Genomic DNA, 26,657 nt, shown 5'->3' on the forward strand with positions numbered 1-26,657 from the left:
TTGCTATTGTCGGGACCCCCTTGAAAACGAGATGGTGCATCTCAAGGGGTTTATCCCAATGAATAACATTTCTATATATAAACATACTGTGTGAACCAAGGCCTAAACAAAGACCAAAGGTTACTCAAATAGATGGCTACAGGACATCTGTATGCCACACAACCACATTGCCTGTCATACCCATGGCCTGTATCGTCATAGCCCTCACTACCCACCATTTCCAATGTGTTGCTTCACTTTCAAAATGTCCTATACAAGTGTGTGAAAGTAAACCTGAGGCTTAAATTGTCAGGGACCCTATTGTTTTTTGTCACAAACACAAAAATAAGAAGCTTTCTCAGAGGATTTTTTCCAAAAGCGATTTTGGTGTTGCTCTTATTCATATTTAATAACAGGGAAATACCGGGAGTGACTGTGTTCACTTTTCTCAAATTGACTGGATTATGTTGTTAACTTAAAATCTATTGAAATTGTGAAATGCTGGACATTATGTTCAGCCTGGTATTCGGAGAATGAGGAACAGTAGAGTGATGGTTAGGTAAGAGGAAATGAACGACACTAGAGACATCTATTAAAGGGACACAGCTAGTCACTGACAATGTGTTAGTTTCACTCACACACACACTGAAGCAAACATACACACACACTGAAGCAAACACACACACACACACACACACACACACACACACACACACACACACACACACACACACACACACACACACACACACACACACACACACACACACACACACACACACACACACACACACACACACACACACACACACACACACACACACACACACACACACACACACACACACACACACACACACACACACACACACAGTGGAGCATTTGACTTTTATCATGTTTAATATAGATGTGTACAGTGTTCTCAAAACAAGTTTGCAGTTGTTCTTTCATTGCTAACACCGGACAGGAGGAAATGCATGCTGTGTCACAAGCAGACAGATAAAGGAGGAGATGTGAAAATAACAATAAAACAAAATGTGCTGAAGACGAGAACAGGAAGAGAAAAAGGCCCTGTCGAGGAAATGAAAATACAAAAGCAGAAGTGCACGAGAGAGCAATTGAGGTGTGCGGGATTGAGAGGGAGGATTACATTTCATGAGGAGAAGCACATTGTTGAAAAGCAAGTGAAACGTTGGAGACTGACTGCAGCGACACGATGGGGTGAGTCTTACACCGGGGATAGTGTTAGTGCAATCAAAGCTGTGCTTTGGGTTAGGTCTTGCTCTAGGATGCATCACGCGTAGCTAAAACCTTCCAGAAATGAAGCTTCCTATCTGCTTAAAACCCTCTTCGTTCCAACCACATGTCCTGCTATATTTCTGAGTGCATAGCAGAATAGTTTTTAACAAATTGTGTTTATCTAGTATGTGTCTGTCACCATCACCCAGCACTGAGGAACAAATTACATCAATCCTTAGCAATTACTGTATCACATGCATTCATATTAATATACACATTTATAATTGTATCTATATAATAATATAGTACAGTAATACAAACCATAGGTGCAATGATTTGTGGATTGGGTGAAAGGAGTATTATGCACTTCGCTGTTTTTTATCATGTTTCATTGTTATTGATCATCCAATCCCTCTTTCTTATTTGGCTTTTGACTCTGTTCGGAGATGCTTTAACAATTGATTACCCCGGTAAGGTATACATAACGTTTTTAAGAAAGAAATAGTAGTCCATGTTAGGTAGCATTGTGCCGAACACAGGAAGTTGTCAAATCATTAAAAACATTTTGGCAGGAAGTCAATATTTCCCACAGGCTTGCAAAAACAAGTTAAGTCAAAATAACTCATAGTCATAATGATTCAGACGGTAAAGTAATGACATAAGTGTAAAAGGAATATTCTATGACAAATGGACAAAATCATAGCGGTGCTTTCAAAGAAGAGGTTTGATGTCACTTTTTGTAAAATTATAAATGATGTGTCTTTCCCCTTTATATATACAGTCTATGGTCTTTCCCTGGAACGCTTTATATTCAAGGCAATACATTTCTAACCAATTTGTATTATTTCACTGCACTGTATGATAGTTATTGTTGCTGATTTAGATTTAAATAAAATGCATTTAAAGGTTTAAAATATGTATTAATACAGATTACACTATGTATTATACTTTTACTATGCTATACAATGTCAGCAGCTCATATAAACCTTGACCATGTTTTTAAAAAATGTGCACAACATCAATGTTCTTGTCTGGCGTTCAAATTATACCTGCTTATTATATATATCCTTACATATTGAGTGAGAGGAAGTTACACCATACACAGTGCAGTGCCCTCCGCACAAAGACTATAGACTACATATGAGTATTCACGCATTACCGCTTCAAAACCAGGTGTCCATATCTACATTACTGCCACTACACTACACATTTGTTTCCCTCCACATTCAGCAACCTTTTTTTCTTTACTAATGAGCATGAGCATCATGTCATCCTTTTTCATAACTTCTCGTCCCCAAAGAGAGTCTAGTATCTGCCAAGTAAGAGCAACAGTCATGCTGTATGATGATGTCCACAAGCGATGGGTGCCAGCGGGATCTGAGGCTGCTTCCATCAGCCGAGTCCACATCTATCATCACCCTGGGGCCAATACCTTCAGAGTGGTGGGACGCACACTGCAGGCTGACCAGCAGGTACAACACACCCTGAGGGAACAACTCACTAGGTCAACAATAGAATGACAAACTCAGCTGTAATTCCAGTTTAGCTCAGTTTCACCAAGTTCAATGAAAATATTTCAAGTTTGCTTAAAACACAGCATAACCTATTGAACATTAGCCTCATCGTTGCATTTGGTCTATCTATGCAATACATACATGCCAGCAGCTATTCAATAGAAATAAGAAATCAAAGCTTGTTCCCATACTTTTGTAGTTTTTAGTTTTGCTGAGATGTGGCTTCTTCAGCCTGCTCTCACATCTCACACCAAACATGGCGTACTGTCAGAGGTTGCTTAGAGACTCAGTCTGAAGGTTGATTGGATGATTGGATGTCCCTGCGATCAGATTACATGTTACTTGGGAAATTAATGAATGTGCTCCTTTTGTCCAATCCAGTGTCACCACTGGAGGCCAGACAGCTGGTCAGAATCAGGTAATGAGTCACTAAATACCAGAGGTGTGGACTCGAGTCACATGACTTGGACTCGAATCAGACTCGAGTCACCAATTTGATGACTTGAGACTCGACTTGACAAAATCACAAAACACTTGCGACTCGACTTGGACTTGAACACCAATGACTCGGGACTTGACTTGGACTCGAGCCTTCTGACTTGAGGTGACTTGATCATTTAATTCAGAGGTCTCCAACACGCCGATCGCGAGCTGCCGCTAGAAGAGCAGCCTCCCGTCGGGGAGAGCAGAATCTCCAGCCGCTCCTACTCTTGCTGAGAATCCATGCAGGCAGGGGCGGGACTTGATTTAGCTACCATGCGGCCAATCATATGCGAGGGAACACTAGGATCATACCATTATGTGAAAGAAGGGTGGGGGGCACAGCAGGTGTAGTGGTACAGGCCAGCTGCACAGAGCGACGGGGAGACGGATTTAAATGCAAGCGCGTTGGAAAAAGTCAAGAAATGAGCGAAAACCCAAAAAAGAAGCAGCGTCTGCTGCTTTTCAATGATATTGGAGAAAGCAAAGCTGAGTGCAGGATTTGTAAAATGAAAATAACCTCGGTTACAATAAAAAGTCCTGCATTCAAAATGTTACAAGTAAAAGTACAAAAGTATTAGCATCAAAATATAGTTAAAGTACCACCTGCAGAGGGATCTAGATGCAGGTGTTCTCTTCCCCATAGAGACCGCCTGGCTGCACATTATCCCTGGCATAAAGATAGATTCTGGGTCCCTTACAACATGTTGTACACAGTGGAAATAAACATTCTGGTTACCTCAACATCAGGGATCTTATACATTAAACTCCTTCTGAATCAAACCGTCACGGTAGCCTAACCTTACTGATCCCTCTTAAAATAGAAAAAAACACGTTACTTTACCAGCAGAGAGAAAATGGATTATTAAATGATTAATGTGACTAATAAAGAGCAGTTTGATTATTAGGGCCTGAGCACGTAGTGCAAAGACCTATTGAAATCGTCAGTATTATTAGGGCCCGAGCACGAGAGTGCTAGGACCCAACGGCGTCCTAGCACGAAGTGCAAGGATACCTATTGTTATTCGTGGTATTATTATTATTATTATATAATTACGGAATCCTTGTTTTCAGGCCTTTAGGATGCTGAAAAAGTTGTATAATTTTGCACGGACGCCAGGACCGGTGAAAAATTTGATATTCTGGAGTCAATGAGTTCAAATTGTCCAACCTGCTCGCTAGCGCCACCTATTTCAATTCCATTTTGGAAAAATTCACAAAGTCCCACCGTAACTCCGAATGACCTGACATTTTGCAAACATATCCGGGTGGACCTGCTCTACAAATAATCCAAATGGAATCTTTAGCTCCGCCTACTTTATTTTTTTTTAAATTAGCATAATTTTCAAAACACTTAAATATTCACTTAAATTTCAATTTTTTGTTTATCAACACCAAACTTCGTATACAGTATTGCCGGAGGGTCATACACATTACCCTAGGAGATGAGCATGTTCAAACGATAATTATTTCCGCCATGAATTAAAACGTTCTCGCAAAAAGGCGGGGCTTAGAAAGAAATGATCATAATTCATCAACAATGTATCCAAACATCACAGATTTTGGTGGAAACGTTGAGTCTGTCTTGGGGAATAGGCACACCAAAGTATTTTCATTTTGGACTATAGGGGGCGCCAAAAACACCGCCAATTTATAACTCAAGAGCGGATGGACTATTCTTTTTGTTTTTTGTTTACACATACTCTCGGGGCAACTACGAACTTAGATTCAAAGTGTCGCAACAAATTTAGAATGTGGGCGTGGCCTATACATTATTTTTAAATTGCGATAGCATAAAATGAGCTTCGGACGCAAAACTTGGGACACACGTCAGAGCCCAGGACCTTTTCGAAAATGTAAAAAAAAAACGTACATTTTCAGAAAGACTGCTCACTAGCGCCCCCTATTGTGTGGTAGTCACATATAGTTTCTCAAAACTTCACGAATTTTGGCACAGACATTTCTCATGGAATTGCGGATATATTTGTACATACATTCCATTAGCCCCGCCCCACAAAAAGTCGGCCATTTTGAAATATGTGCGTTTTTCAGCCATTTTACTCACGTTCTTGCGAACTCCTCCTAGGGGAATGATCGGAAAAATTCCAATGCAGGACAGGTTTAGCCCCTATCCCATATGATACTTAATTGAGGAGCACATTTTTTAAAAATTACTCGTGGAGGTCGTAAGCTAACAGCGAATACACCATTGTTGACGATTTACATGTCGCAAATTACTCTAAACTACTCGGATATAGTTATTCCGATATTCACGAAACGCTGTATACATATTGCTATTATGATTGCACACATATTTCAAATTGCCTTTCATTAGCTCCGCCCCCCAGAAAGTCTGCCATTTTGAAACATGTGCGTTTTTCAGCCATTTTACGCACGTTCTTGCGAACTCCTCCTAGGGGAATGATCGGAAAAATTCCAATGCAGGACAGGTTTAGCCCCTATCCCATACGATACTTAATTGAGGAGCACATTTTTGAAAAATTACTCGTGGAGGTCGTAAGCTAACAGCGAATACACCATTTTTGACGATTTACATGTCGCAAATTACTCCAAACCACTCGGATATAGTTATTCCGATATTCACGAAACTCTGTATACATATTGCTATTATGATTGCACACATATTTCAAATTGCCTTCCATTAGCCCCGCCCCCCAGAAAGTCGGCCATTTTGAAAAATGTGCGTTTTTCTGCCATTTTACGCACGTTCTTGCAAACTCCTCCTAGGGGAATGATCGGAAAAATTCCAATGCAGGACAGGTTCAGCCCCTATCCCATATGATACTTAATTGAGGAGCACATTTTTGAAAAATTACTCATGGAGGTCGTAAGCTAATAGCGAATACACCATTTTTGACGATTTACATGTCACAAATTCATCCAAACTACTACATTTCCATTTTTGGAAACCTTTACAAAGTGGCACCGTAACTCAGAATTACCTGAAATTTTGCCCACTTATTCGGGTGGACCTACTCTACATATTATGTCCTGGAACCCGAAAGCTCCACCTCCTTCATTTTTTTTTAATTACCATAATGTTAAAAACAGTGAAATATTCACTTAAATTTCCAATTTTGGTTTTTCAACACCAAACTCAGTATACAGTATCGCCGGAGGGTCAGACACATTATCGTAGGGAATGAGCATGTTCAGTCGATAAATGTGGCCGTCATTACTCTAAACGTTTTTGCAAAAAGGCGGGTCCTAGATAGAAATTCTCATAATTCATCAACAATGTACCAAAAAAACACACATTTTGGTGGTAAGGTTCAGTCTGTATTGGGGAATAAGCACAACAAGTAATATCCATTTTGGACTATAGGGGGCGCCAAAAACATGACAAATGTATAACTCGTGAAATGATGGACGAAATATATATATATTTTTTTAGACATACTCTGGGGATGAGTATGGACTTATATTTAAAGTGTCACAACGAATGACAATTGTGGGCGTGGCCTGTACTTTTTTTTTTATGACGATGTGCTTAAATGTGTTTTGGTACGCAAAACTTGGGACACGCATCATAGCCCACGACCTTTTCAAGAATGTAAAAAAGAAAATGCAATTTTTCAAAAATACTGCTCACTAGCGCCCCCTATTGTGTGGTAGTCACATATAACTCTCAGAACTTCACGAATTTTAGCACAGACATTACTCATGGAATTGCGGACATATTTGTAGATACATTCCATTAGCCCCGCCCCCCAGAAAGTCGGCCATTTTGAAAAATGTGCGTTTTTCAGCCATTTTACGCACGTTCTTGCGAACTCCTCCTAGGGGAATGATCGGAAAAATTCCAATGCAGGACAGGTTTAGCCCCTATCCCATACGATACTTAATTGAGGAGCACATATTTGAAAAATTACTCGTGGAGGTCGTAAGCTAACAGCGAATACACCATTTTTGACGATTTACATGTCGCAAATTACTCCAAACCACTCGGATATAGTTATTCCGATATTCACGAAACGCTGTATACATATTGCTATTATGATTGCACACATATTTCAAATTGCCTTCCATTAGCCCCGCCCCCCAGAAAGTCGGCCATTTTGAAAAATGTGCGTTTTTCAGCCATTTTACGCACGTTCTTGCAAACTCCTCCTAGGGGAATGATCGGAAAAATTCCAATGCAGGACAGGTTCAGCCCCTATCCAATATGATACTTAATTGAGGAGCACATTTTTGAAAAATTACTCGTGGAGGTCGTAAGCTAACAGCGAATACACCATTTTTGACGATTTACATGTCACAAATTCATCCAAACTACTACATTTCCATTTTTGGAAACCTTTACAAAGTGGCACCGTAACTCAGAATTACCTGAAATTTTGCCCACTTATTCGGGTGGACCTACTCTACATATTATGTCCTGGAACCCGAAAGCTCCACCTCCTTCATTTTTTTTTAATTACCATAATGTTAAAAACAGTGAAATATTCACTTAAATTTCCAATTTTGGTTTTTCAACACCAAACTCAGTATACAGTATCGCCGGAGGGTCAGACACATTATCGTAGGGAATGAGCATGTTCAGTCGATAAATGTGGCCGTCATTACTCTAAACGTTTTTGCAAAAAGGCGGGTCCTAGATAGAAATTCTCATAATTCATCAACAATGTACCAAAAAAACACACATTTTGGTGGTAAGGTTCAGTCTGTATTGGGGAATAAGCACAAAAAGTAATATCCATTTTGGACTATAGGGGGCGCCAAAAACATGACAAATGTATAACTCGTGAAATGATGGACGAAATATATATATATTTTTTTAGACATACTCTGGGGATGAGTATGGACTTATATTTAAAGTGTCACAACGAATGACAATTGTGGGCGTGGCCTGTACTTTTTTTTTTATGACGATGTGCTTAAATGTGTTTTGGTACGCAAAACTTGGGACACGCATCACAGCCCACGACCTTTTCAAGAATGTAAAAAAAAAAATGCAATTTTTCAAAAATACTGCTCACTAGCGCCCCCTATTGTGTGGTAGTCACATATAACTCTCAGAACTTCACGAATTTTAGCACAGACATTACTCATGGAATTGCGGACATATTTGTAGATACATTCCATTAGCCCCGCCCCCCAGAAAGTCGGCCATTTTGAAAAATGTGCGTTTTTCAGCCATTTTACGCACGTTCTTGCGAACTCCTCCTAGGGGAATGATCGGAAAAATTCCAATGCAGGACAGGTTTAGCCCCTATCCCATACGATACTTAATTGAGGAGCACATATTTGAAAAATTACTCGTGGAGGTCGTAAGCTAACAGCGAATACACAATTTTTGACGATTTACATGTCGCAAATTACTCCAAACCACTCGGATATAGTTATTCCGATATTCACGAAACGCTGTATACATATTGCTATTATGATTGCACACATATTTCAAATTGCCTTCCATTAGCCCCGCCCCCCAGAAAGTCGGCCATTTTGAAAAATGTGCGTTTTTCAGCCATTTTACGCACGTTCTTGCAAACTCCTCCTAGGGGAATGATCGGAAAAATTCCAATGCAGGACAGGTTCAGCCCCTATCCAATATGATACTTAATTGAGGAGCACATTTTTGAAAAATTACTCGTGGAGGTCGTAAGCTAACAGCGAATACACCATTTTTGACGATTTACATGTCACAAATTCATCCAAACTACTACATTTCCATTTTTGGAAACCTTTACAAAGTGGCACCGTAACTCCGAACGACCTGACATTTTGCCCACTTATTCGGTTGGACCTACTCTACATATTATGTCCTGGAACCCCAAAGCTCCAACCTCTTCATTTTTTTAAAATTACCATAATGTTAAAAACAGTGAAATATTCACTTAAATTTCCATGTTTTCTTTTTCAACGCCAAACTTAGTATACAGCATCAGTGGAGGGTCAGACACATTACTGTAGACAATGAGCATGTTCAGTCGATAAATATGCCCGTCATTAATCTAAATGCTCATCACTGCTGTCACTTCAGCCTTACATACTTTTACTTATAATTAAAAAATTGCATCTGTGTGCCATGTAGTACTTGTCATTTTGCATAATACTGTATATACTTATTACATTGCTGTTAACATTGTCTTTTTTTAAATACTGTCTACACTTAATCTACAACTTCTCTCATATCATTGAATCTACATTATGGTTGTTTATATGTATCTGTTATCTTGGACTTCTTTGCGTCTTAGGTTTACATTTAAATGTTTGCTGTGACGGACTGCGGAGCTGAGCAAAACACACACTAACAGTTAGACCAAACACACTTAGTTATTCCATCTACCTCTGGAGCTAGCTAAACTAGTTATAAATATGTTTATTCTTCACTGTTGGCATATCGCTAACTGGTTGATGCAGGAAAAATGGTACCGACAGAACTGGCGCACATGCCTAAGATTTCCTGGTCAGAAACAAAGGAACGCAAAGTCAGGTTAACAATTTAGAGGGATGACAAACGGCTCATTTCGGAGGACTGAGGGGGGGGGACCAGCAACCCTCCCCGACAGGCGCACGGACGCGAGGGCCCGCTCATCACTGCGCGCACAAGTGCGACCGCAGTTTTAATTATTCTTCTTTTACCGGTTCTGCACTTTTGACCTGTTTTTGAGGGGGTTACGACACTATTCATGTAGCGACATTTGGCAACGCCGCCAGGACCGGTGAAAATGTTAACATTCTGGATTCGATGGGTGAACATTTTTCAACTTGCTCTCTAGCGCCACCCGTGTAAATTCAGTGTTTCGAAAAATGTACAAAGTCGCAGCGTAAGTCTGACGGACCTGACATTTTGCACACTTATCCGGGTGGAGCAGCTCTACATATTATCTTCTCATATCCCGAAGCTCCGCCTACTTTGATTTTTTTTTAATTAGCATAATGTGAAAAACATTGAAATATTAACTTAAATTCCAATTTCTTGATTTTCCAAACCAAACTTAGTGCACAGCATCAATGGAGGGGCAGACACATTACCGTATAAAATGAGCACGAGGTGTGGAAAAATGTGGCCGACATCAATCAAAACGTATTAGCAAAAGGGTGTGGCCTACACATAAATGCTCACAATTCATCCAAAATATATCTAAATATCACAGATTTCGGAGGATAGGTTCAGTGTGTCTTGGGGAATAGGCACATCAAACAATGTTCATTTCGAACAATAGGGGGCGCCAAAAACACAACTAATTTATATCTCAAGAACCGATGGACTAAAACAATATATATTGTCATAGACATACTGGCAGGGTGAGTATAAACTTATATTTAAAGGGTCGCAACCAATGAAAAATGTGGGCGTGTCCTATTCAGTTTGTTCTCGAAATCGAAGGGTTAAAAAATGTACCGAGCCATAAGTAGGGGAAAAAATTAGTTACGGCCTTTAAATTCGGAACGCATGTCACAGCCCACAACTTTCTCCAGACTGTAGAAAAAAATCGGACGTTTTAGCAAATATGGCTCAGTAGCGCCCCCTATTGTGCGGTAGTCAAATATAGTTTCTTCGAACTACCCAAAACTTGGCACAGAGATTCCTCATGGAAATGCGGACATATTTCAAAATGGCTTCCATTATCTCCGCCCCCCATGAAGTCGGCCATTTTGAAATATGTCCATTTTAAGCGCATTTTCGCATACTTCTCCTAGGAAAATGATCGGAAAAATTTCAAACCAGGACAAGATCAGCCCATATCCAATGTGATGCTAAATTGCGAATGAATAGTCGACTGCTCAAACGGGAAGCTCGTAAGCCAACGGAACATGTACCAATTTTGACGATTTAAATGCCATAAAATCGCTAAAATGACTTTTGGATGCAAAACTTGGAACACACGTCACAACCCACGTCTTTTTCCAGACTGTACAAAAAAAATGTACATTTTTGTACACCAGCTCAGTAGCGCCCCCTATTGTGCGATAGTCACATATAGTTTCTCCAAACTACCCCAATCTTGCCACAGACATTACTGATGGAATTGCGGACATATTTCAAAATAGCTTCCATTAGCCCCGCCCCCTATAAAGTCGGCCATTTTGAAATATCGGTGTTATTCATGCATTTTAAGCGCTTTTTCGCAAACACCTCCTCGGGAAAAGATCGGAAAAATTCCAGTCCAGGACAAGTTAAGCCCATATCCAATATGATGTTACATTGCGAATAAAATAGTTGCTAGCTCAATCGGGGCGAACGTAGGCTAACAGAGAATGTACCATTTCTGTACCAGTCTCAAATGACTCCAAACTACTCGCATATTTTTCCAGATATTCACGAAACGCTGTATACACATTACTATTATGATAGCACAGAAACTTACCAGCAACAGCTCTGCTTATTAATTTCCCACATTAACCATAAACACCCAATACATATAAAACTCCTAAACCATGTATGGTGAAATGTTTTCCATCTTTGTTTTTCTATCTACGACTACAAACAGTATTTCCACTACAAGCAGAACAGTAACACATCTTTCTATGTAATACAATAGAACAGTATGTGTTCACAGCCAATCCATGATTTAATGAGTATTTCCTTTGTGCCAAGAGCTGCTTTAGTATATTGCATCAACGACCTTTTCAATTAAATTGACAATTCTTTTGTGTAATTAATAGTGTGTGAAACCAGGCAGAGTGAGTGACATGGTGTTCATTTCCACTATGCCAAAGCAGTTTACAGTTGCTGACGGTGTAAGGTAATATATATTGTCCTAAGTAATTGTATGTAGCTGTGTTCAAAGGAGTACACGTTACAAGGCCGTGCGGGGGGAGCTGCCAGACCCAGATGTCCTCAAAGTCAGCGAGGTATACAAGGACCTCTCAGCAGACATCTCACCATGAAAAAAAACGAATGGCTCACTACTCAACTCAATCTTGTGCACAGAGCCTATAGAACACATAATTTAAACCAGCAGGATGTAAACAGAGGAGAACAGCCGGTCTGATTTAGTGCCATGTGATTATCCTGTAATGAGTAACATACACAGTGTTGATCGACTATATAAACAGTTCATTTATTGTCTCGATACATGTGTTGTGTAAGACATTTTAATCAATTTGATACGTCAATATTAAATGTAGGCCTACCTTTATTTTGAAAAACTTTATTGTGAAGGACAAACCGGATGTCACATTTCCGGTATTGCCGGTTTAGGGAGAGACTTAATTCAGGTAGCTTGGCCATTCTTGGCTGTCTGTGTGCGCGGAGGTTTTGTCGTCAACAGACTCATTAAACTACCCACTTCTCGGTACATAGAAACCCTGCTCCACGGTGTCAAACGTGAGTAATATCGCAATTGGTGTGTTATACTGAAATGTGTTGACCTATACTTTATACTTTATTTATATATATGTATGCTTTTCATTGGAACATGCCGTGGGTGTGTGCAGTGCTAATGCTAATACCTAGCGCCACTTGTTTTGATGTACGTTTTTGTTGGTAACCTCGCTAATTTGTATCTTTTAGTGTTGAGGTGGGCACCGTTAGATTCTGTGTCTCCTTGCGGTCATAAACAATGTGTTGGATGTAGAGCTAGGATAAGTAATAAGGGAGCTAGGAGTGATTTTCGGTGCAGTAATAGGTTAGCATTTTTCGCTCGGGGCTAATTCAGAGGCTCACTGTTAGCATTGTGTGTTTTTTGTGAAAAAATAAATGAAAAAGATCAGTTAAATTAGTTTTTTTCCCGTTCTATGGATATAAAATATTCATAGTTTATTAAATATTAAGCTTCCTTATACGTTGTTTCCTGAAAATGACGCGATTTCGGGTCCGTGGGGCCTAAGAGGATAACAGAGTATGTTTTATTTTTATTTTATTTATTTTTTCACAACAGTTGTATTTGGATGGAATGAATACCTATAGTGATAATTCAAAGTAATAAAATGATTTTTACAGTGAAAACGTTCAAATGGAACTGATGGTTCCCAAATTACCCAGAGGTGAGGTGGACTTTATTTTTCTAAACCTCTCTAAAAAGGTCACATTTCACTTGTTTTGCATCAATCTTGATACAGGGTACTTATTATATGTTATAGTTTGGATTCCTAAAGCTTTTAGTCTACTAAACTCATCATTCAAGGGTAGTTTTCACTATAAGTAATGTTTTTTTTTTAGGCGGACATTAGAATTTACATGTTTTTACTATGTTCCATCTGAATTTACTTTAAAATAAAAACATCTCTATTGTACGGTGGCCCTGAAGTGCAAGAAACCACAGCATTTCACAAAACACAACAGAATTTCACAAATCGCCACAGCATTTCAGAAAACACAACAGCATTTCACAAGACGCCGCAGCATTTCACAAAACACCACAGCATTTCACAAAACGCCACAGCATTTCACAAAACACCGCAGCATTTCACAAAACAGTGCAGGATTTCACATTGGACGGAAAGGGTATTCCTTAGGGAGAACACTTATTGGAGCGGGCGTAGTTTATACTACGCAGGATCATATCTTTGGAACCCATTGGTCGATTTGGGTAATTGACACCTTTTATGAACCGTTAGAGCCAATAGAATCGAGTGACAGTTAGTAACTTTCAGATGATATGTAGTTTGTGCAGAAAATATTAAGTTTTAAAGATCATTTTTGCTAGTTAGCACCGGAAGTAGCATCTGCCCGTTTTAGCTAAGGGCTAATGCTAACGCTTCTTGTGACACTTTTGTTTTGTTTCGGTAAAAATGGTTCTTATCGTCAGTTAGCTGAGATTCTTCTCGTTAATCTGGTATAACACATTGATAGGTTTTTAAATATTAAGATGCCCTGAGACAGTGTCGAGAAAAAAAACCAGGGTCCCCGGGGACCTTCGGGTTTAACAGGTTAACCGTGGCGTGCGGTGCAGTGGGTTGTGCAGACGTTCTGCCCTTGACTGTTTGTTTACTCAATAAACGCATCTCCTCTGGATATTAGGCCATGTATGTTCCATACCAGTAGAGTTTGCTTTTTGTTGTTGTGTTTATTGATCAAAAAGCAAACCTTCAATACAGCTGTTATGTGGTCAAGGTAAGTAAAGTAATAATTGAAGCTGTGTATTGGTTAATATTAGCATATGACTTAAAATGAAAACACAACAGCATTTCACAAAACGCCACAGCATTTCACAAAACACCGCAGCATTTCACAAAACAGTGCAGCATTTCACATTGGACGGAAAGGGTATTCCTTAGGGAAAACACTTATTGTTTGTGATTGGACAGAGCCAGCCAGAGAAGCACTGCTGTGATTGGTTGTTTTTGCTGCCAATCAAGAAATGACTTTGTGATTGGCCCAACACATCAGCCGTTAGCTGTTAGCACACACTCAGAGCTCACAGCTCCTCATATCTGTTCAGAAACTGGACAAAAATTAAAGATATGCAAAACACAGACTGTCTATGTCATGGCGAATACAGTCGCTGCTTTATTTATGTCTGTATGATGTAGTGTTGCACGGTGTACCGATACTTGAAAGGTACCGCGATACCTTGCCGTTAAAAACGGTACGATTCCTCCGTTTCATTAGTATCGGTACTTTAAGAATGACGGGGAAAAGTACTCCTGTGAAAAAGCGCCGTTTTATTAAGAGCCGTGTGTGTTCAGCGATCTGCTTCCACTCCCTGCACTGCAACCGTGCCTGCAGTCCCGCTCCTCTCAAGCACGTTCTAAGTCCCTCCCCTCTCTCGTGCACGCGGCCACGCGCTAGCTGCCAGAGCATGTGAGAAAACGAGAAGCATGGCTGCAAGTGGGAGTGCAACTGCCGTTGCGCCTCGGCTTGTTGACAAAAAAGACGCCAGAAGTTTGTGAACGGGCCGTTCAGGTGTTCAGAGCAGAGCTCCCTGTCGGAGCGGCAGAGCGTGATGTGCACTGAAAAGTTTTTCTGTCGCAATATTATCGTTGAGCAAACTTAACTAGCAAACTAGCATAACTAACGGCTAACGTTAGCTTTAGCCTTCGTTTTCTATTAGTTTTTTTCATAGGCTATAAACGGAGGTGGTATAAGTATATATCTTGTACTTGAGTAAAAGTAGAAGTACCCAGGTCTTGTACATGAGTTAAAGTATAAGTACCAGAATGTAGGAACAATCCTGCAATCAAAATGTTCCTCAAATAAAAGTACAAAAGTATTATCATCAAAATATAGTTAAAGTAGCGACAGTAAAAGTAGAAGTACTCAGGTCTTGTACTAGAAGCACCAGAGTGTAGGAATACTCTGTTACAGTAAAAGTACTGCATTCAAAATGTTCCTCAAGTGAAAGTAGAAAAGTATTCTCATCAAAATATAGTGAAAGACAGTAAAAGTAGTCATTGTGCAGATTGGTCCATTTCAGAATAATATATATGATATGTTTTATAATGATTGATCATGAAAGTGTTCTCAAAGCTGGTAAAGGTGCAGCTAGTTTGAATGACTTTGTATACTGCAGCTGGTGAATTTACTCCAGGTGGAACTAAAGTCTGATTTAACACTTGGTTATATTTCACATCATTCCTCCACATCCGTGAAGTAACTAAAGGGATTAATACATGTAGTGGAGTAAAAGTACACCATGTACCTCTGAACTGTAGTGGATTAGAAGTACAAAGTAGCAAAAGAAACATTGAAATACTTAAATAAAGTACAAGTATCTCAAAATTGTATCCAAGTAGTACTTGAGTTTATGAACTTAGTTACTTTACACCAGTGGCTATAAAGATAGAAAGACTAAGCCTTGCACAGAGGCATGAAAATACATTTTCAAAATGCTCAACAGTGCTGCCAAAATGTTAAACTCACTGCTACACAATTAAAATAAATGCTTTTATATATATTTATATTAGATGTGACTCTTTGGCGTTTCTGTTCTTAGTAACACTGCTGCTTTAGTTGTTCTGACTGTTAAAATCATCTCTTATTCCTAATTTTAAAGCCGATATTCCGTGGGGTCGGGGGCTCGGATCCTTGTCACCTTTTTCATACCTGATGAGTTTGCATCCCTGATTATATTTAAGACTGTTTCCCTTTTTTTAAGAAAAGTATCGAAAAAGAATCGAAATCGCAATTCTTGACTTGGTATCGGTATCGAAACCAAAATGTTGGTATCGCGACAACACTAGTATGATGTTGTTGTGAGTGTGGACGGAGCAGCTACAGGTTAGTTTAGCCTGATAGTTTAGCCCGCCCCCTCTCCAGCGTCTTTTTTGAATCACAGGAGTAAACACAGAATTAATGCTTTATTAATTAATGGTTTTTAAGGGGCTTATCTCCATGTAAATACTATGGTAGACTACCCAATATTCGCATCGCTCTAATCGCTTGAGTTTCACCGCGGCTGTCAGCTGTGTTTGCTCCTGTCATTCAAACAAGACGCGCTGGAGAGGGGGCGGGAAGTATCTCCATGTAAATCCTATAGGAGATACCAACTACAACAAAATGAACATATTTGACAGTGATTTAATTGTAATACACGTTTCAAAGTGATGCCGAAGTAACTACATACTGATAACGGTTAGTACAAACCATGAATTAATGCTTTGACAAGTCTGCAGACAAGACGGCAGGCGAAAAGCTTTTAAAATGCGTGTTTTCAGAATGGAATCGGATCCATCAGGCTAAACTAATCTGTAGCTGCTCCGTCCACACTCACAACAACGTCATACAGACATAAATAAAGCAGCGACTGTATTCGCCATGACAAAGACAGTCTGTGGTTTGTACATATTTAACTTTTGTCCAGTTTCTGAACAGATATGAGGAGCTGTGAGCTCTGAGTGTGTGCTAACGGCTGATGTGTTTGGAGGGACCGGTTGGGACATATTGCGCTGTCGGACGTTGACCAATCACGAAGCGTCATTTCTTCACTGGCAGCAAAAACAACCAATCACAGCAGTGCTGTCTGGCTGGCTCTGTCCAATCATAAACAAGAAGTGTTCTCCCTAAAGGAATACCCTTTCCGTCCAATGTGAAATGCTGTGGTGTTTTCTGAAATGCTGTAGCGTTTTGTGAAATGCTGTGGCGTTTTGTGAAATGCTGTTGTGTTTTCATTTTAAGTCATATGCTAATATTAACCAATACACAGCTTCAATTATTACTTTACTTACCTTGACCACATAACAGCTGTATTGAAGGTTTGCTTTTTGATCAATAAACACAACAACAAAAAGCAAACTCTACTGGTATGGAACATACATGGCCTAATATCCAGAGGAGATGCGTTTATTGAGTAAACAAACAGTCAAGGGCAGAACGTCTGCACAACCCACTGCACCGCACGCCACGGTTAACCTGTTAAACCCGAAGGTCCCCGGGGACCCTGGTTTTTTTTCTCGACACTGTCTCAGGGCATCTTAATATTTAAAAACCTATCAATGTGTTATACCAGATTAACGAGAAGAATCTCAGCTAACTGACGATAAGAACCATTTTTACCGAAACAAAACAAAAGTGTCACAAGAAGCGTTAGCATTAGCCCTTAGCTAAAACGGGCAGATGCTACTTCCGGTGCTAACTAGCAAAAATGATCTTTAAAACTTAATATTTTCTGCACAAACTACATATCATCTGAAAGTTACTAACTGTCACTCGATTCTATTGGCTCTAACGGTTCATAAAAGGTGTCAATCACCCAAATCGACCAATGGGTTCCAAAGATATGATCCTGCGTAGTATAAACTACGCCCGCTCCGGCTCCATTACGCAGCCAGAAGGGAGAGCTTCACCACAGAGCAGGTGCTAGAGATGCTAGCTGACGATAGCGGGGCTATGATCCTACCAGATGACTCTTCGTCGGATGATGAAGATCTCCTCCAGCCAGACCTGGATCCGGACAGTAGTGACTCGGATGTTGATCTTCCACCACGGGAAAGGTATGTAATCTCTCTGTTTTTATATATTGCTTATGTGTTTGGTGGAACTGCGTCACAGTGCTAGCTTAGCCAAGAAGCTACAGGAATGATTAGGCAAAATGCTAAATAGTGTTACTTGTCTTTTTGGAGTTACATTTTCTAAATGAATGGCCAGTGAATGAATATATAGATGTGTTTAATTATTTATTTGGTGTAATATTATTCATTTATAGTCCAATATTATCTTTTTTATATATTACTTTTGTGTTTGGTGGAACTGCATCACAGTAGGCGCATTCACACTGAGGTACTTTTCCCAAAAAGGTTCATGCGAACTTAGTTCATGATCGTGTTCACACCAAAAAGAGCCGGTACTAAAATTAGTTCATGCAAACCTTTTTACCCCCTCGAAAGTCCCTGCTAGAGAGCAGGGACTTTCGAGCGGCTCTTTTGTGAGAAAAGAGCTATATGTCTGATTGGCTGGGCGGATTGTAAACCACGGCCCGTAAAACTCCCAAAAAGTTTTGTGAAGCCGCCATTTTATTATCCTCGCATTAGCATTATTAGCATTAGCATTAGCCCATCGCAGAAACGCAGAGAGACTAACTTATGGCAACACAAAATAAAACATGGGAGCGGTGGAGATGAGGAGGTGTCGGCGTTCTGGCGATTTACTCGGAAGGCTTCAGTAGAAGCTGCTGGGAGTCCCAGCAGCTTCTACTGAAGCCTTCCCCAACTCCGGGGACTTCCGGCCGGGGACTTTGGGTGGCAGCTATACGCCGTGAAGTGGTTTGCGGCCTGCCAGTAAACCCAAAGCAGAAGAAGAAGAAGTGACGTCAGCGGCTTCATTTGCCTAATCCACCCCAGGGACTTTTTCCGGTGTGAACGCGATCTGTACTTAGTTCATGCGAACTAAAGAGTTCGCATGAACCTTTGTGGGAAAAGTACCGCAGCTGAATGCGCCTAGTGTTAGCTTAGCCAACAGGAATGATTAGCCAAAATGCTAAATAGTGTTACTTGTCTTTTTGAGTTACATTTTCTAAATGAATGGCCAGTGAATGAATATATACATGTGTTTACTTATTTATTTGGTGTCATATTATTAATTTATAGTCCAATATTATTATCAATAAGTATAAGCCAGTGAATTAATCGAATCTCTTTGTTTTTCCACATTTGTTAGATGGGGTGTGACCCCAGCAGGACAAAGCCTCACACCCAGAAGACTTTCAGGGAGCAGCTTGCTGCAGAATTGTTGGAGTTTGCTGAAGGCCCTGCACCTCCACCACCCCCTCCTCCACCACTCACATGCATGCCCGAGTATTATGGGAAGATGCCACCAAGGTCAGGAAGAACTGCAGGAGGCGCCTAGATGCTGGACTCAAAAGGGTGAAGACACCTGTGTACTGCAGGAAGTGCCAGGTCCCTCTGTGCTTCACTGTCAAAAAGAACTGTTTCAGGGAGTGGCACGACCTAAATACTGGAACATTCAGATAGGTATAAAGTTCAGGTAGGTATAACGTTTTGCGAGTGTTTATTTAAAAAAAATTACTTGTTGTTTTTATATACCTAGTGTGATTTTATTGTATAGTACATTGGTAAAAAAATTGTTTTTACATGCCTATAGTGTGTTGGTAAAATGTTTGAAATAAATCTGCCCCAGTTGGAGTCAAATGTCACTTATGTTTCCGTTTTTTTTATTGTGCAAGTACACTTACACACAATGACCTACAGTGTAGTTTATTGTATAGTGCGTTGGTACATACACACACATCCCCACACAGCTACACACACCTACACATACCCACACAGCTACACCTACACTTACACACCTACACATACACACACCTACACTTACAGACACCTAGTACACACACTCACACATACAACAATATATATATATATATATATATATATTTTTTTTTAAATATTTGTTGTTGTTGTTTTGGGTGGAATGAATAACTATCAGAGATGGGGACTCGAGTCTGCGACTCGGACTCGAGTCGCACACACAGAGACTTCAGACTTGACTTGGACTCGTGACCAAAAGACTTCAGACTCGACTTGGACTCGTGTGTTGGGACTCGTGAACAATCATTGTGTTTTCTATTTTTGGCGTATTAAAGGTGGGGTAGGTACATTTGAGAGAAACCGGCTCGAGATCGCTAGAATTTGAAAATACACAACCGGAGATAATCTGCTAGAGGCTGCTACTTCCTTGACCAATGAGGGCACGAGAGAAATGTGTGCCCAGATGGAAGGCTGACAGACAGGCAGGCCATCCAGTTATTTTAGCCGGGCTCATTACGCAGACGTGCGCGCCTCTGTTACTACCTCGTAGTAACACAATAGCGACCGGCGGCACACCTGCGGCTGTACCTCTTGTAATTAGGTTCAACTACAACAACTTCGAACAAAACGCCGGCGGCACCAACAAAAGGAGCGCACACTGCAAAGTCTGCAATATCAAAATCAAGGATGCTGGCGCAACAACGTCGAATGTCATCAGGCACTTGAAAACTCTAACGCATATGGACGGTTAGCAAACATGTTTAGCTCAGCATCAGCTATGTCATGTTAACTTAGCTTGCTACTAGCTTTGTAACTGAATATTTGAAAAGATTAGTGAATTGCTTGTCACACTTGTTTGAGTTGAGTGGCGTTGACATCCAACTCTTGACATGACATAAAAAAGGTCGGTAACGTTAATCATTACCCGCTTTTAAGTACTTTTAACAGTTTCCCTGCGGGGGATTAATAAAGTATTTGTGATACTGATTTCTGATTCTGAAGTGTTTTGCTTATAAGTTGTTTGCATTTAGCTAAAGTGTGATGTTTTTCCTCATATTGCATTGCAATAGCCTGTTTAAAGTGATCATATAACAAACAACTAATCAGTACTGATACTGTATGCTAATAGATATAGGAGTGATAATAACACAGTAAATGCTTTGAATTTCTTAGATATAGCTGTGCAGTATTCTTAACAGACTGGATAGCAGCAGACAATAGAAGGCTTATTACAACCAGAAGAGACATGAGACTTTTATTCGTTAGAGACTTGAGACTTGACTTGGACTCGTGACCAAAGACTTGAGACTTGACTTGGACTTGCAAAAAAAGACTTGTGAACATCTCTGATACCTATAGTGATGATTCAATGTAATACAATGATTTGTATAGTCTGGTACCTGAAAAAGGTCAAATGTGCCCAAAGCTTATTCCGCCTGGACTTTATTTTCATAAACCTCTCTAAAAAGGTCAAATGTCACTTGTTTTGCCTAACTCTTGATACAGGGTACTTATTATGTTATACTTTGGATTCCTAAAGCTTTTAGGCTACTAACCCATCATTCAAGGTTGGTCTTCACTATAAGTAATGGGTTTTCTTTAGGCGGAGACAGGAATTTACATTTTTTTGCTATGTTCCATCTGAATTTACTCTGACACAGAACAATCTATATTGATTCTGACACTTCTACATCCAACTCACAGATGTAACCTTGATTTGATAAAATTCATATAAACCTTTTAGAAGTGAAGTTATGGTAATTTGTTCTGGGAATGTCATTTTCGAGCCTGAAACCTGAAAAACAGGCTCGGGGTTTAACAGGTTACGGCTCCTCCAGACAGCCTCCGCGATAATCGATCGTCGACGACCCTTTACAGAAATGTGTTTCCCTTCGAGGCGGCGAGCCCACATACGTTTCCCGGTCGCTGCCGGAAGACCTGGGAGTCTGGGACGCGCACGTTTGAGAAATTACGAACGGCTCATTTCGGAGGACACGCGCGCATCTGCTTGACGCCAGGACGACCGGCGACCCTCCCCTACAGGCACTCGGACGCGAAGGCCCGCCCACAACTGCGTGCACGTCCGTGACCGCAGTTTTAATTAAGTATTATTCTGTTGATCGATGTCATTACATTTGGTTAAAAGCACATAATGACTTGTTTATGACTCGTTTTGTCAAAGTTTAGGACTTGGACTTGACTTGAACTTGCCCAACCTGACTTGAGACTCGACTTGGACTTGAGCGCAAAGACTTGAGACTCGACTTGGACTTGAGCGCAAAGACTTGAGACTTGACTCGGACTTGCAAAACAATGACTTGGTCCCACCTCTGCTAAATACAAGCATGCTGGTAACCTGGTTCTGGTCTCCTTGCAGTAGTCTGGGTCCTGAGAGGGAGATCCACTGACACGAAGCAGCCTCAAGAAATAAAGGACGGCTGTATTGTTTATGTTACTTTGTGGAATACCTCAGTTTCTGCCACCCGGCCATTTTTAATAAACGCTGTTGTTTTTTTGCAGAATGGAAGAAGGCTGCTCCGTGTCAGTGGATCTCCCTACCAGCATGCTTTGATTTAGTGACTCTTCACCTGGTTCTGATCAGCCGAGCCACTCTAACCACAATACCATTACCTAAACTTTGAGCTGTCATAATCTGTATAAACTGACAGATACATCATACATTATACATCTGAGTCAAATGAGTTTGCATAACTCTTAATGTGGAAGGTGTTTGTGACAGACTGAGCTAAGACCCCCAAGGTCTCACATCCTTCCTCTCTGTTAGGTGGTGATCAACTGTCCTCTTGTCAAAGGGATAAAGTACAACCAAGCCACTCCAAACTTCCATCAGTGGCGGGATCCCAAACACGTGTGGGGGCTGAACTTCGGCAGTCTGGAAGATGCTGCTCTTTTTGCCCACTCCATGATGCATGCACTGCAGGCTCTTCGTTCTCCAGCAGGCACAGGTAGAGCAACAGGAAGAGTTAGCAGGAAGGGCAGGGTGCTATGTATGTATGTATAAAAGCAGTCATACTGTGATCTGTGTAGCCGCTATGTGTATAGCATCAATCATAATCAAAGCCTGATTGTGTCTTATAAATGGAACACACTGATTGAAATAATAAACAGGTCATCACTGCATTTTGCTATAGTCCTGCTGCTGTGTGTTGAAAATGTGATATTGCACTGACATACGGTTTGAAATAATAATAATAATAATAATAATAATAATGTATTCATTCCAGTGAGTGACAAATTACTTAATCGCTTTATTTTTTACATAAAAAAGGAAACCACTACATTGTATATGATGAAAGTATACTATCAAAATGAACGTAGTTAGGTTATTTTCTCTCTCTACTACAACCTTGTTTTCATCTACTGTGTTCTTTTGAAAAGTGTTGATTTAGAGGAGAACACTTATTAGTTAATAATAACAATGTTTCTGCTTAGGCCCAGCTCAGAACAGACCCTCTGCACAGGAGCTGGAGGAGCATACAGGGTACTATTTCCTATAAATCATATTCATCAGTGACTGTCATCATGCTTATTTATTCCTTTTTTTAACATTTGAGATCATTTTCCAAAAGTATCAAGTTTCTGTCAGATTTCTCACTTTTATCAATCCACAGTCAAAGAGATATTCAGTTCACTATATGATAAACTGATCGTCCCCACATTCGAGAAGCTGGCGCCGTAGGCGCTTGTACTAAAATCTCCCAGAACTAAATGATATTGTTATGGATTTAACTCAGCTGAAAGAGAAGCAACATTTAAATATGACACCATTTTTAGAAACTGCTGGGTTTTCACACCAACATTAGAATGTGTCCACGTCTGTCCAGAGCCGAGTGTCAGAGGCAGGAGACGGAGACCGCTGCCCCTGCTGCTCCTCCTGCCCCTGCCACCACTCCACCCTCCCCCCCTGGACCCCCACCACCTCCGGGCCCACCACCACCACCAACTCCTGCTGGGGGAGTGGTCCCACCTGCACCACCACCGCCCCCTTCAGGAGGAAGTGGGGGTGGAAACAATCTGGCGACAGCTCTGTCAGGAGCCAAACTGCGTAAAACTGTGAAGGTAAAGAATTGACAATCTCTCTTGAAGTACTCCACCAATGCAATCACCCAACCCAGTCTCACGGCATGTCGTGTTATAGTCACGACATTTAATCTATTGAATCGTGTTCACCAACACGATTTCCCCCTTTTTTTCGTGTCACACAGAACGATTTTAAAAGCAATGTATTTCTATTGGTGGTATGTTTCGTGCCTGCAACACGTCTTTTTGTCCGTTCGGGTCTTGGAAGACCGGAAGCTGTGGGGTTCATAAAAACATGTTCTTACTCAATATCAAGCCACGATTACTGTTTTTATTTTAAGTCGTATAATGTCGGACTTTTTTTGTCGTCTGTGAGGAAAATAAATGGGGCTCAGAGCCTCAGAATACTGACATCTGTATTTTATAAATCTTTTTTTCCTTGTTATTCTTTTCTAAATAACACACTGTTATTTACTCACCAATAACACTCAGTTATCCTTTTATTTGTTTAATTCCATAATCTCAGGCTTTTTTGGCGTCCGTCAGGAACTGAATTTCAAAATAAAAATAAACGGAAACAGACGTAGGCCTATACATTTCGAGCGTCATTGCGATACACAGCCACCGAACTGGTTACCCAAGATCCTCAGCTATGGTTTAAGCTCGCTGATTGGATGTTTTAGCTGCAATGCATGTAGGGATATGGTGTTAGTGCGATATGAAATCCGAAAAACATTTAAAAAAAATAAAAAATACTTTATTCCGAGTGTTCTCTTTGAAAGTCATCACATAACGGCATTGTAATACACGGTGCGGCTGCATTACATATTACAGATCTGCCGTAGTTCTTTATTTAGAGAGCCCTGATGAGAAAATCTTTGGACAAACTGGAAGAAATGCCACCGAAACTGAATACTTGACGTGGATCATAAATATATCAACATATTAAACAACATCTTCAATTTCTCTTCACACAATACGTCTCCTTGCAGTATCAACACTAATTCGGCTGACTTTTACATTTGATCCAATTCATAGATAGGTTATATTTACACCATAACGGTGCACAGCTGATAGAAAAGGACTGTAGTTTTTAAAGATATTACTGATTTTCTTTGAATATAAGAATGTAAATACTGAGTCTGAAATAGTATAGCAATACGCTGTAAAATTATGTGAAAACATGAAACAAAGTTATTATGGCTGTGTGTACCTTGTGTGGACCGCCTAGTGGTTAAAGCAGGTTATTAAATTATATTTGTTGAATAATGTTATTTTTGTTGAATAATGTTATTTGATGAAAAAAATATTAAGAGTGCATACTTTCATCGCGGGAAAGTAGAAGAGCAATGATAGAAATATAGAATATAAAAAATCAAGAAGATACTGTAAGTGATCTCTACAATAAAACAGTTTAGTGCTGAATGTACAAAGATATTAATATGAGGATGTGCAAAACATAAAAACGAATGAACCTTTATCAACACATTAAAGAATACTTTAGGTTAAGGTCTTCTTTCAAATAAGAAAACAACTTTAAGGGTATCAACAGATAAATATTAAGCCTGACAAAGTACTTAACGTCTAATACTATGTTGAAGCACTTATTTTAACTGATATTATACATATGAATTATACTCTTATGTATGTAGATAGTATAAGAAATGTGCAGAATATGAGTTTAATGGTGGAGGTATACACACATATTGATAGATGTCTTGTAATGCACTGTTGAGGAAGCTCAGCTGCGACCCAAGTTTTTCACTCATTACATAACCACACCATAGTTGTGTATATGATATGTCAATAAACCTTAGAACATCTTGAAATCTTGAATTGAGTAAAAATACCAGGTTAAACTCTGAATTGTAGTGGAGTAGAATTACAAAGTAACAATGAGCTGTCATGTGGGTATATATTAATGCTATATATTAATGCTGCCCATTATGGACACAAGCGAATTTCACCCATTTATTAATTATATGTTTTACATTTGATAACACCAATGTGTTTAATACTGCCAACTTCTAACTGTGGGAAAAAACGAAAACGTTCAGTAGAGACGTCCCATAGAACATTTTGCAAAACACAATAGCTGTGAGGGAATAATTATGTCTTACTTCTAAGATATTTAACTGTTGACGTTAATAACCAACCCTGACTCATTATCTCCTTTAAAGAATGTGCTGCTGCACTTATTCTCAGTTTTATGACCGGTCAACTCTCGGTCACAGAGCCTAAGAGTCAGGCAAGTGATTCAGTGTCTCCAGATGTTGGGGATATCTCCAGTGTTCCCAGCTGTTGATTAACTCTCTGTAAACTAGTTAAAAGGTCTATCGAGAGAGAGAGAGAGGCTGGTCAGAATTGATGTGGCAACGCAGTCAGAACTTCTGGCTGCTGTGACTTGTGATATGAATTCTCTGGCCGATACTTGTAATAAAACACCAGTGTTTGACATCAAAGCTCCAACTCTCCTTGTGTCCCTCTGAGTCCTGACTCTCCATTGCTGCAGAAGTTTCCCTTACATACCCTAGGGACCAGAGGGTACAATGGTTGGACATTTACTACCGGCCGCGGTATGCCTAGTGTACAGGGTCCATATAACCGACTTAATGCATAGCGGGAAGTCGGTTATATAGACATCAACAGAATAAGTGTTTAACGGTGATTTAAACTAGTTTATGCGGGGAAAAGAGTGCTCAAAATCGGATTCAACAGGCCATCCACACCGACTCCCATTAAAAGTGATTGAAATGTACAGGAATCTGTCCATTTCAATCACATTTGATG

At 40.1% G+C, this 26,657-nt stretch overlaps 1 protein-coding gene across 1 annotated transcript; it reads left to right on the forward strand.

Moving 5' to 3' along the window:
* Nucleotides 1-910: 910 nt before the first annotated feature.
* Nucleotides 911-23,938, forward strand: LOC117458074 (vasodilator-stimulated phosphoprotein-like). The gene is made up of 5 exons (XM_034098311.2): nucleotides 911-1,200; nucleotides 2,519-2,690; nucleotides 22,612-22,792; nucleotides 23,280-23,328; nucleotides 23,672-23,938. Exons 1-5 carry the CDS (start codon nucleotides 1,196-1,198, stop codon nucleotides 23,916-23,918), a joined length of 654 nt encoding a protein of 217 aa, XP_033954202.1. The 5' UTR covers nucleotides 911-1,195; the 3' UTR covers nucleotides 23,919-23,938.
* The last annotated feature ends 2,719 nt before the right edge of the window (nucleotides 23,939-26,657 follow it).

This window comes from Pseudochaenichthys georgianus, chromosome 14 (genome assembly GCF_902827115.2).
Source record: "Pseudochaenichthys georgianus chromosome 14, fPseGeo1.2, whole genome shotgun sequence".
Classification (NCBI taxonomy): domain Eukaryota; kingdom Metazoa; phylum Chordata; class Actinopteri; order Perciformes; family Channichthyidae; genus Pseudochaenichthys; species Pseudochaenichthys georgianus.